Here is a 13,304-nt window from a genome sequence, read left to right as displayed (position 1 = left end):
TCTTCCCCTGACACATTTAGCACTGACAGAAAGCCATGACCGGTCCAGAGGTATGAAGGAGCTGCCTCGTCATGAACATGCTATGCCGTTAATTTCAAGGTTTCCATGCCGGGGCTGCCTGCGTGCTCTGCTTTACAGGCACTGATGAGTGTAAGATGTATGTGTGTAGGGATACGCAGACAGTGAAGACTTTACACATGACATGTTAATTCCTGCTTGAGCACATCAGTTTTTAGCAGGTGATTTTTGTAGATACTAATGACCCAAATTATACCTAATTCTTATTTCAGAGATTTGGGCTGGCTTGCACCAACAAGTTTAATTTGTTCAATCAGTGTTTAGCAAAACTACTTGCTCTGAAATTGTTGTGATCCTGTCAGAATTCTGAAGTTGATGTCGATTCTGACGTATTGTATATGCATCAACCAGACATTTTGATGATTTTGGTGCTGGTAAAACATTTAATTCAACATATGCAGAATGGGGAGCTTTTCAATGACATCGGCAAATTGAGATATCAAACTGAGCAGAGCTCTGTTACAACTTTATCTCAAGTTAGTAAATCAAGTGTAGTGATTTTAAGTGAAATTAAAGAGTAATCAATATGAAAATGCCTGCTTACCCAAATGAAAATAAATACATTAATTAACTAAGTCAACAAAGTTAACTTGGGCTGCTCTGTTTTCCTTAACAAAACTGTGCACTGTTCACTGGCTTGCTGAAAAGATAACAAAACATTATTATTTGCTAAGTTAACAAAATGTTACGTAATTAGCTTGCTAGCTAAAAAGTAAACAACAAACAAACATATTGTTTGCAAGATATCTAAAAGGTCACTTAGCCTCGTTAGCTTACTTACAATGGCTCGTCAGAGAAGCTCTAATTTCTCCTTTGAGAAAAACTTGTTGGCCAACTGGAGCTGATCACAAAACTTAACTGGTTTGAGGAACTTGACTATTTTTTCAATCCATCTAAAAATATTTACGTTAAACCTCCTCATGTGTAAATTTTAGGTTGATACTGAATCACATTTTAAATTGGAGTTTAAAGATTTGGTTGAACAGAATCAAATTTAATCTAGGTTAAGAATACAAACTAAACAGAGGGTTAAAGAAATGATTAAGTTCAATCTTTCTTCATTTTAATAATTGTATAAACATAATGTGAAATTTAACCATGATTTAATCAGGTTTAAAGATTAAATGTTGCCTCGTTGTTTCAAAGGTGTTTCTGTTGACTGCAGAGTTACACTGTGTATCAGAGCTACTGTGCATATCACCAATATTATCATTTCATTTCCGCAGCTGATCTTGATTTATTTGTTTCAGGAATATGAAATAACAATTGCAACACATGCTCCAGTGAAATAGTTCCCCTCTTCCCTAATAAAGACTTGAGATCACAAATGCACTGCTAACATTTTGCAAATTTAAGACAGATTTATTTTGAGCAGTCTTACAAATATGGTTGTCACCAAGTGCTTTACAGACACAAACACAGATATAAACAAGGATAAACAAAACAATGTGCTTACAATTATGTACTTGCTGGCTGTCACAATAAAAAGAGAGAGTACAAATGTGGGAACTCCTGAGACCAGTGCAATTTCTTTTTGAGGCGCGTCCTGGAATTATATGTACAGTATTTCCAGAGTCCAATGTGTTGTCAGGTATTGCACAACTCTTCACTTCAAGTCTAAGCAAGTGAACTATGCTACATGGTGACCTCAAAACGGTTAAAGGAAGTTAAATTTAACTATTCGCCCTATCTGATTTCCTCAAACGAGGTCAGACCGGTGCTGAACAAGTTTCTGTCCTGGATTCTGTTGCCAGAGTTTGGGCAACTTTATACGAGAGTTTTTTGAGTTCATTCACATTCATCACACATGGAAAAAAACACCTGAGCAGACAGTACTTTTTGTTGATTTTGTTAAATTCTCAGTGACAATAGTGAATAGTGGAAAGATTCATACCATACACAAATCAGTTAAAAAACAAACAAACTAATACTAATCAACGTTGACTGAAAATATGGTCTTGCCACAAATGATGTATCATATACCATTAAAGGCATACTATGCAGGATTTTTATCAAATTTATTTGCAGGGACCATAGACAGTAGAATAAGTGGACGGAGCGAGCCTTAAACCTGCATTTTTTTTCTAATGGCCAGCTGGGAGTGACTCCGTTGGTTGCAAAAACAACTCCAATTGTATGAAGTCTTATGAGAAAATGACTCCTCTTCTCACTTGATTCAGTAAACAGTTTCCTAATAAATTTATGGTGTCAATCACTAGTTTCAAGTCTTTTTCTAAAGAGCTATGTTCATTTTGTAAATAATGGTCCCATTTAGCCTTGATAAAGCAGGGTATGCTTTAGGGTGGGGCTACTATGTGATTGACAGGTGATTCTCAGTTATTTTATCACGTGTAACATGCAGGGCTCATGAAACTCAGATCAAACTGTCAAACTAAACAGTATTGATCAAATATGGATCACCTATATATGGATCATTAACTTTCGGCTGTTCTGAATTCCTTAAAAAATGTTGCGTTGTTTGCTAGCTGGCTAAAAAGCAAAAAAAAAAAGTCCAATTGTTTGCTAGCTAAAAAGCTAACAAAACATTACATTGACAGCATTGGTCAAATATAGATCAAGATTATGTTGCTATGTTGCCTATTTCTTGCATAAAATATTTTCAGAACCATAATTTAGTGTACTGTTTAGTATGAGAAAGGTCGTGACCAGGCGGCCACCGTAGAATAGAATAGAAAAATACTTTATTGTCTACTGTTTGTGTGCAAATGGCAGAAATTTGTCTTTGCTTACAAGTGCAGAAAAAGCTGAACGGACGAGCCAAAATCAGCAATACAGAAGTCACCGCAAGTCACCGATCAGCTACATGCTCTCATCAGTACTGCACATGCTGTTTGCAAGCTTGAGGTTTCAAAACAGCAGTCCAAAAACTAATGGGTTATGTTATGGTGGCTACATCCACTTATTCTACTGCCTATTGCAGAGACCCTGGATCCTGCTGTCTGTCTGTAGTTTCTTAATTTCCTCAGTAATTTGCTGTGTTCGTTTCTGGGACGACCTGGGAATTAGAGTTCTGTTCTAGTGTGTTTTGAGACAGCAATTGACAAATCCCACATATTCTACCTTTAATGCTACAGTCTAATGTGAAATCCAATCAGGTTTTTCAAAATAAAAGAAATACCCAGCCATGGCACACCGTGATGAGGTGTAAGTTCATTAGAAATGTGATTATTGAACCACATAAGTCTTTACGCATTTCTGTACAACTGCAGCTTCTCTGTGTGCCCTATAAATGTCACTCCCTTCTGAGCTGGAATGAGTCAAACCTGTGCCATCTTCAAGAGGGCGGTCTGTTCAGCATGTTTGAATGCTTCCAAACAACATCTGATCCCTTCACAGCAATTTAAGACCCCTCAGAGAAACATAAACCTCATATCTTCAGATCGTCTATTCTAGTCTTGTTGTTGCTGTGTTTGGCACTGCGACCGGGCCTGGCCTGCGTAGGTGACCCAGGGGCCGATCCTGCTCCCTTCTTTCCTTTCAGGTCACATTCCTCTGGCTTGCTGCTGCTCCTCTCCACTGCCAAGTTGTCCTTATTTTGTTTGTAGGCTGCCTTGCTGTGGAAGGGGTGGAAGGAAGAGTCTGTGCCGTCGGAGAGAGGGGAGAGGTTGTAACTGGGTACGGGCGGGTAGGCCGGCTGGACCTGGTGGTGCCCGTGGAAGTAGTCCTCGTAACTCGGTGCAAACGGTACTGAGACCTCGCTGGGCTCCTTGGGGACACCCACAGGGGACTGATTGCCTCTCCTGAAGGTGATGCCCTGGCGACACTTGGTGAAGCCCAGGTGGTAGATCTCTATGAGGTTGAGGAACAGAGACACGCTGGCCACTCCCAGCATGAAGATGATAAAGATGGTTTTCTCTGTGGGGCGGGATATGTAGCAGTTTACTACATTGGGACAGGGCGGTCTGTCGCATGTGTACATGGGCTTCAGCTCAAAGCCATACAAGAGGTACTGAGCCACAATGAAGCCCACCTCAAACAGGGTTTTAAAGATCACGTTAAAAACATAAGTACGCAGCAGCTCCCCCTGCAGGCGCACTCGACCCTTATCATCCCTCACCAGAGCCTTTTTGTGCTTAGCATCCCCAATAAGGGCCTGCTTGTCTGAATGCTGCGCTTGCACCTTCTCCTTCTCTTTCTGCTTGTCCTCCATCCGCACCAGATGGAGGATGTGTCCCAGGTAGATCAGCGTCGGCGTGGACACAAAAATGATCTGCAGCACCCAAAAGCGGACGTGAGAGATGGGGAAAGTTATGTCGTAGCAGACGTTCTCGCAACCGGGCTGCTTGGTGTCACAGGTGAAGCCCGACTGCTCGTCGCCCCACACCTTCTCTGTGGCAGCACTCAGGATTAGGATACGGAAGATGAACAGGACAGTGAGCCACACTTTTCCCACCACGGTGGAGTGCTCCTGGGCTTTTTCTAGAAGCTTTCCTAGCAGGTTCCAGTCCCCCATGGCTGTGCAAGTTCAGATCTGGGACTGGACTCACAAACACAGACAAAAACAGTTTAATGATTGACTCATTTATAGACTTGTCTACAAAGCAAATACATTAAAAGACCAAAAAAGAAAAAAAAATAGAGCAGGACTAAGTGATAGCTAGTATAAAGGAGTAAAGAAAGCAGAAAATAACCACATTTGGGAGGCTGAAATCAGATATTTTTGACGTCTTTCTATTAAAAATAACGGAAACCTCTGAGTCGATTATCAAAGCACTGTTGCAGCTCTATAATACTGATACTGCACCAATATTACAGGGATGACTACTGGCACTCAAAAATGAACACAATTAGATTTTTGACAAATAATTATCAGTAATGTGGCTATTATGACTACAGTAAGTGGGTAAAGGTAAAAGTATATTATAATGCAGCCTTTAAAACCAGGAAAAGACAACACTTATCATGTGATATCCAAAATCTGACACAATAACATCTATATATTATAGACATTCAATTACAAATAAATAAATAAAATAAAATAAACATAAATAATATAGAAAGATTAAAGTAAGGGTCAGTGTTCCTGAAGACTACAGATTGTCTTACCAAGTTCAGCAGACCAAATGAGTCTCTAGGGAGCCAAGTTGCTAACTGAGTGTACAAACCGGGGTGCTCTGCTGCCAAGCAGGCAGTGGCCTTTTACACATGGACGCAGACAGGATTATATTTACTTTAGGAGGGTATATATTTGGCAAGTGCGGACAGGAAGGAAGGCCAGTTCCAGTCATGGTTGTGTGGCTCTTGGCCTTCATGGCCCGAGTCACAGTGACACGATCTACACGAGGTGAAATCAAACACCAGGAGAAGCTGGTGGAAGTGCGAATTAGAAGCAGTTGAGTAATGTTGTTACTGTCAGCTCCAGTAACACATTATGTTATAAATATATTCCGCTTATGATGGATGGACTGTACTGTACAGTAGCAGACAGGGTAAGGTGACGTTGAATGACTTCTGGTAACTGCTGAAATGTGGCAGGTGAAACGATGTTTAGGAAGCCGCCATGAATTAAATCTGATGTTTTAACAACTCTAGTTTGGGTTGTAATTTTAAATGAAAGATAACAACGTGACAAACATTATATGAAAAAAAATGAAGTGGTCTTCTCAAGCGTGTGGACACCTGCAACTCCTTTTCCCTCAAGAAAGTCTATAAACACACCACAGCCTTTGATCACGTCCCCAAAGTAACCTCTCTAAAGTTTGTCTCTGACTTAAAGTCCTGAAAGTACTTCAATCTACAAAAGTTTAAATTCACAAATAATTACACAGAAGTCAAATTTACTGGATAAACCCACCTTGTCAGCTTATACATCCCCTGTGGTGAAGCCTTGCACGTCTTCCCTGAGGGTCCATGAGGCCGCCTGCTTCTCTGACAGGCCTCAGTGCTGAGCTGATCTTCGGGCCCCCAGCAATGCCCTTGAATGGACAGGAAAAGTGGACTTCTGATCGCCACAACCTCTGTTCCACACCGACAAACCTACCGGCTCTCTCTTCTGTTGTCAAATACAACTCAGGCCGGAGTCAAGATCCAGGGCCCCGGGGTCTTCACTGACCAACACAACACACACATACATACACACACACGTAACCTGCTGGACACACTCTGTCCAGCCTGTCTGCCCTCCCTCCCCCCCTGTGTGTGGTTAAATTTGGCACAGGGTACACTCTCTAATGTAAACTATTACTCGCTTGTTAGAGTGAGTGACACGGCAGCTGGCCAATGAAGTTGTCTGCTAAGTCTGTCTGGACACGAGTGCCTCTGAGGGCTAAATATAGTACGAGGGTCTCTCCTATCATGGGGGGCATGATTTGGAGATGAGTAGCCATTTGCATCCTCAAGTTTCAAGTGACAGGAAGGAAGAAAAAGTTCAGTTTCAACATCCGTGTAAAAAGATAAGTCACAATCTTAAGTATTAAAGTTGAAAATAGTTTATATAATTACTAAGGTTACTCTTCATTGAAATATTCCATTATTTTACCCATTTGTTTCAACTTTGTGAAAGAAACCCAATGGAACAAACAAGATCAAATGACGTCAATTTATCAGGCAGTTTATTTCTTTATATTACATAATGTACACATATAGTTTCAACCCATATTATATACAGTATTAACTGGATTGTTTACCTGGATGTAAATCAACATATATGTACAGTTGGGCATAAATGTCAACACCAGGGTTTCCGTATGCACTACAATGTGAATAACTTTATAATAGAACAGACGTATAAACAGATACCAGCGTGTGGGACATTAAATTTTCAGGACCAGAGAGACGCTGAATAATCTACTACACACAGCGATATTAAAGAAAGCAAGTGCAACTGTCAGACAGTGTTGGGTCTGTGTTAAAAAGTAGGTCAACCTCAGACATTTTTCTAAAACAAACAAAAGAAATCACCTAAAACAGAAGCTTCAGTGCAGTCAGTAGGCAGTATTCACAATTGAATTCAAAGATATACAAATCCAAAGATATATTTACAGTACTGGGATTTGTAATATTCAAATGTGACCCAGCAGACAAGTGAAGGAGGAGTAAGACTGAATTATTGCAATTTTGCCATTTTATCTGTTGAAAATCACGTGGCATCTTCATCAGGTTTTTATTAAAATGTTACAGACCAATGATTTACCTCACTGGACAGTTTTAAAATTTTCTTTGGTTTTCTAGCACCAAGTGTTGTTGTTGTTTCCTCAGCAGTTTGCCAAGTTACATAATAGTTAGAACTGTCTGCACAATGTTTAGCTAAATCAAATGACCAAAACTGCCTAATAAAATCCAAGTATGTCATGATTGGCTTAATGGGCTGTTACTGACATTAAATGGGTTTTACTCAAATAAATACCCCTTTCTTCCGTTGCTTTGACTCAGAATGGAATCAAATATGGTACATATTAACAATATGTAAATAAAAGTTCACTGTCTATCCAGCATTTTAATCTCTACTGTAATTGTTGCATCTTTAAAGGACCATACTGGTGTTTTTGCACATTTTGGACAATGTACCAGAAATTCATACATACGTTATATTACTACTAAACATACTGCAAAGCTTCTAATTTTTGCTTTTGAAGTTTGTGTCGGATCACTGCTCATTTCCTTTAATTAAAGTATGGTATGAAAATCGAAGTGTATTTTCATGTAAAGTTCTTAAATAGGTGAACCATTCATTTTTGTGTCAAAGTAACATTACTGTTGAGTGATAAAGATGAATCACTTACCATACAGAAACCCTCCTATTCCTAAATCATAAGTGTTCATGTTATCTTTTTAAAATCAACGTGTGCTTAATGGTTTTCATGCATCATATGGTCTGAAAATACAAATGTGTGGAAGCTATTGATGGTTTCAAACTGGTACCCCAACCTGCCACACCTGCAAGATTTAAATAAAAATCTCTAATGTGAACTGTATTTTCAAACAAACAAAAAAATTAAGGTTTGATGCTCACAGGTATAGTTTTGCAGGGATGTTAATTGTCGTTTAGAATTTAACTGATTAGAAATGTATTAACCCACAATGTATGTTTTGTGTACCATTTCTCTGGAGCCCACTGTTTTGTCATGGTTAGGTCTGCTTTGTTTGCCTGGAACTGGCAGTAATTTCACCCAAATTTGACATTATTTGTTTGGTCGAGCTGTTTGTTGTATAAGGACAGGTGGACAAGAGCAGTAGTTTTGAGTGAGGGCCTTATGGTTTTATTATTCTGTTCATTTAAATTGTTTGTGTTTCATAAATAAGTATTTCATATAACTCAGGGGTTGGCAACCTTTTCTGTCAAAAGGCCAAAAGCCTTTGGATTTTTGTCCAAAAATGAAAAAACAATCTGTCTGAAACTGCAACCATTAAATTCTCATTTTTCCTCCTTTTTTGGTTCAGCATCCACAGCTCATCTAAGAAGACTGAAGACACGCCACCAGCGAAATTTAAAGGAAAATACATTGAGCTGTAGACATAGGCATAGGCTGTTTGTTGTACAATTGAAGAACATAAGAATCACTTCAGACCTACAACAAAACAGAGAACTGTTCCTTGTAATTTTTTGGCAAAACCACAGGAAGCCACTGAAGAGGGGCAAAAAGAGCCGCAGGTCGCTGAACCCTAACATAACTAATGTGCCCCTAAAACTGTTAAAATAAAATTTAAACTGAGAAAATGCAATTTTTTGTGCGTTATTAGTTATTAATTATTAATCGACAATTGACTAACATGTTCAACTGTGTTCAGGAAAATGCACAAAATTTGCGGTGCTACTTCTCATAATGTATGCTAAAGACCCCCCAAATCTAACAAATGAATGTGAGCTTTGACAAACTGTTGACACCGACATGAAGTATGCCTGAGTTGCAATAAATGGGTTACAACATGCGAAAACATCGGTATGGTCCTTTAACCTTCACTACTGCACCAAACGGTTTAGACGAGTTCTGACAGCAACTCATGTCAGTAAAACTGATAAATGAAAAAACAGATGAATCAATAAGCAATTGACTGAATGATACATAAATAAATGGTCTACATGTGTTGGCTGACAATGATCATATATACAGTATACAGATGTATATATGTGACATTAATGCAGAGCAACATGCTCCCTGGATGTGACTGTGTGATTACTGCTGATTAGTTTAAAGGGAACAGGAGAGTCTCAGAAAGCAGAACACCTTTCACCCTTCTCAGTCGGGCTCTTTTTGGTCACAGTGAACTTAGATTTGAGAGAGTGGTCTGCAATCAGCTGATTGATTTCATTTTGCCTGTAAGAAGACAATCTTTGACTAATCCAAGCTCCTTTGGACTCGTCGTCAGAGCCTCGTAAGCACCGTTTGCAGGCCCTGCCAATGAGGTATATCACCTCGGCCAGGTTAAGCAGCACACACACCCCAGACACCGCCAGCATGAACACGGTGAATATGGTCTTTTCTGTCGGTCTGGACACAAAACAGTCCACCGTGTTGGGGCACGGGTACGAGTCACACTTCACCAAACGCACCATCTTAAAGTCCGGATAGATCAAGTAGAAGATGTAGAGAAACGCCACCTCGAAGATGATTCTAAAGACGATGCTGATCATGTAAGTCCACCACAGAGCTCCGGTGATCTGAAACTTCTGGTTCTTGATGTGTTCCAGCTCCTTGGGGCTGCTGCGGCCCGCCCTCTTCATGATCTTCTTGTCGATGTGGCGTCGGTGGGCCACATGCATAGCCACCAGCAGCGCGGGGGTGGAGACCAGGATGAGCTGGAGCGCCCACAGGCGGATGTGCGAGATGGGGAAGAACTGGTCGTAGCAGACGCTGTTGCAGCCGGGCTGCTGGGTGTTGCAGGTGAAGCCAGACTTCTCATCCCCCCAAACGCTCTCAGCAGCGACCACCAGGACCAGGATACGGAAGATGAAGATGACGGACAACCAAACGCGTCCAATGCCGGTAGAGTGCCTGTTTACGCCGCTGATCACGGCATAAAAGGTTCCCCAGTTCATTTTCGACTCCAGGTCTGCAAAAAGTAAAAATTACATTCTCAGTCAAGGTTGCATGAATGTAAGCTGAGCTATATTTCTAGCTTGAGGTCTATTTTAACTATATTATGTATAACAATACAAAGTTAGAGAATTTTAGAGAAACTTAATTAAAATAGCCAAAATGTTTTAAAAAACATGCACCGTTTAGTCCTTTGTATTGAACAAAAATCACATTTTTAACAATGGATTATCAGTCTAAATAGTTATTGCTGTCGTCCACAACTTGATAATGTAGTAAAAGTCTAACTGTTGTAACAGTAGTTGTTAGAGGTTTACCAGGCTCAGCCAGCGGTGCAAGCGGCGTAAGCAGCGCCGGGTCCAAAGATGACCATCTTGAGGTGTGGCCTGAGCATCAAGCTGGATTTGGCAGAGCAAGGAACAACAGAAAAGAATTGCCAAGTAGCTCGCTAGCCGTATAAAAAGCAGGGGTGATGGCCTGCCACCGTGCACCGTCACAAGACGCAACAGGACGAAGCCAATTGCGAAACATTCGGCAAGCCACGTGATTGGCTCACCCCGTATTAATACTGTGCTCCCAAACTGACCTACAGCCCAGTCGCAGACAGACAGACAGACTGAAAGACTGCCAGCACATTTCTCTAAGGAACCAGCGAGACATCCATCTCATTATGAGATTTTTTTCTAAGACGACTGAGAGACCTCTATTGTTTATAAGAAATGCTACAGACTTGACCAGAGTTACTTAATAAAATCTTAAAAATTAAAATGATCACCTTCTTTAAAAGCTAAATTCATTCAAACATTACTATTATAAAGACTAATGAGAATTTAAACATTATGACAAAGTATTTGTCAAGTCAATGGGACATGCCAGCCATCAGTCATAATAAGTCTGGTGTCACTGCACACTGAGTGTTAGTATCAAACAGAATTAAATGATAGAACATGTATTTTACCTTCAGCTGTGGTGGTACACAAAAATGTGTACAAAACAGGAAGAAATGAATTAAAATATTGTGTTTTTTAGCGAGCCAAAAGGCTGGATTGAGAACACCATGCGTTTGGAAAATGCTAATCATTCCTCCGCCACTAGCCACTGCCCTGCACCGTAGCAGTCATATGCTCTTATATAAACTATTTACATACAATGGCGGCCTTTATTGGGCTGCAACAAGACTCTTTAGAATTCAGATCAAACGCCTCGATTTCCGCCTACCCCGGGCAAAAGAAGGAATCTGTGTGGACACAAAAGGCCTCAGCCTGCCACATTATTTATTGTGCTTGGCAGGGCAGGGAAGTGAAGGAAGCTTTTGACCTGAGCCACTGTCATCGAGAGCACAGTCACTTTTGCAGATTCATCCACAAAATACTTTAGCTGTTCGACTAATGTAAACACTAAAGAAGTGGAAAATGAAAGTAAAATTTAACTTCATGCACAAGATTTAATTAAGAACAGTCCTGTCATGCTGATTTTTCTAACAGCCATGTCTTGTTATAAAGTAAATTAGACAAATATATTGTCACAAACATGAAATTATGTTTTGTGCAGGTACTGTTCTTATTGATGTTTTTACAGGGGCACTAATTATCTACCAAACTACCTCTGCATACATTTTGCTTCCACTGTTGTGATAACATCCATTAATGAGCACATGGTATCTTTAATCACACTGCACTCAGACTATGATTTTGCTTCAAGCTTATTTCACAGTTATACAGCACAAGTGTGCTTATGACTGAGCAAAGTACATCATGTGAACAAACTAATAAATATTGAGGGATGGTGGATAAGGGACGATAATGGATCATCTAAATGAAAACGACACATACTTAAAAACAAATATGCTGCATTTAAAAAGATCTGGCAGCCATCTATTCAATATAGTGAAACATTACCTCTATAATCTGTGGAGTTGCTTGTAGGCTAATAATAACGTCCAGGTACAATGGTTGATGTACCTCAGTGATGTGTTTTAGAATTATTATTGGTATTATTATTATCTTACATTATTTTCATTCCTTGTTTTTGTTTACCATGTATTGGTCTCTCCAGTAAGTTGCCATGTTGCAATCACGACAATTCATCCAAATTCAACCAATCTGCATGATTTCTGTACGGCCTTGCAATTTTGTCCAATCACTGCAACCTTTCCACAAATTTGCCCAATAAACACAGCTTCCCCTTAGTTCAATCCTTGTGTATACATCATACATGTACACCTTAATAAATCAACTCAATGTTTTATTTATTCATTTTTTTGTTTTATTTTATTTATTTTTTTTGTCACAAGTATTGCAAAGAATACAAGGTTTGTCATTGTTATCGTCACTGAAAACACATATATGTATGCAGTTTTATAAAGTCGTGCTTACTGTTTTGACTGAGTTTGAGCTCCAAAAAGATTTTGCTTCCTTGTGAAATAGCCTCCAGGTGCACTTCAACATTTACAAATAACAAATATTTTGTTAGAGTTTTTGTAGTCCTGAGCCTTTTTCGTAAGGTTACTTAGATGACTCGAAGCAGAATGTGGTTTTATTCTCCCTGGAACAAGTTGTCTTTGATTTTTGATTAATTACAAAAATATACAAATATTTTCACAAAGTTTCACTGAAGCATGCATCACAATTTTTAGAAAAGCTGCTATGAAAGCAGGCATTTTAGATTAAAAATCTAAAAAAACCCCCAAAACATCAAAATCCTGAAGGGGCTGATTGAATGTTTAGAGGGAAAAACTTGAAATGTTGACAACTGAATCCACATGTTCTTAGATCCTCATAATTTCAAATCAGAGGAGCATTTATAATTCCTTCCATCATTATTAGCAACTGACATTTCACAGTTTGTTCTGGTCAAACTCCTCCCTGTGACAGTAGAAACAATAATTTACAGTAGCAACAAACTGAAGCAAGTACAAACACAATGTGGTCATTTGTCACGTACTATCAGATGACCTACAGAAGTTCACTGTGGCATAAGCATTTCTGCGTCACTCACGACAGATGTAGTGGGAGGGTTTGGGTGGCCTGGTAATTCTTTGAATGAACTCAACCTCATTTATATTCTCTCTATAGAAGATACTCTACAATACACAGACATGGGCCATCCAACTTTATGTAACAGTTTTATTACCAAAGCAGAGATATATGTACTACACATTCAAAATAATAGATCTGCCTGATTTCTATAAGAACTCAATATTAACCAAGTGAACATGGCAATGATTATTAA

At 39.4% G+C, this 13,304-nt stretch overlaps 2 protein-coding genes across 2 annotated transcripts; both read right to left on the bottom strand.

Annotated features, from left to right (window-relative positions):
* Positions 1-3,135: 3,135 nt before the first annotated feature.
* Positions 3,136-6,221, bottom strand: LOC146327041 (gap junction alpha-3 protein-like). Its single transcript, XM_084719433.1, has 2 exons — positions 5,894-6,221; positions 3,136-4,576 (listed from the first exon to the last, which is right to left on the bottom strand). Exon 2 carries the CDS (start codon positions 4,550-4,552, stop codon positions 3,467-3,469), a length of 1,086 nt encoding a protein of 361 aa, XP_084575559.1. The 5' UTR covers positions 4,553-4,576; positions 5,894-6,221; the 3' UTR covers positions 3,136-3,466.
* A 2,682-nt stretch (positions 6,222-8,903) lies between these two features.
* On the bottom strand, positions 8,904-11,604 carry LOC146327040 (gap junction beta-1 protein-like). The gene is made up of 2 exons (XM_084719432.1): positions 10,391-11,604; positions 8,904-10,089 (listed from the first exon to the last, which is right to left on the bottom strand). The coding sequence occupies exon 2, from the start codon at positions 10,073-10,075 to the stop codon at positions 9,248-9,250; it is 828 nt and encodes a 275-aa protein (XP_084575558.1). The 5' UTR covers positions 10,076-10,089; positions 10,391-11,604; the 3' UTR covers positions 8,904-9,247.
* Between the last annotated feature and the right edge of the window lie 1,700 nt (positions 11,605-13,304).

The sequence above is a fragment of the Lutjanus erythropterus genome, chromosome 5, assembly GCF_056507025.1.
Source record: "Lutjanus erythropterus isolate fLutEry1 chromosome 5, fLutEry1.hap2, whole genome shotgun sequence".
NCBI lineage: Eukaryota > Metazoa > Chordata > Actinopteri > Lutjaniformes > Lutjanidae > Lutjanus > Lutjanus erythropterus.
This window is presented reverse-complemented; position numbering and strand designations above follow the sequence as displayed.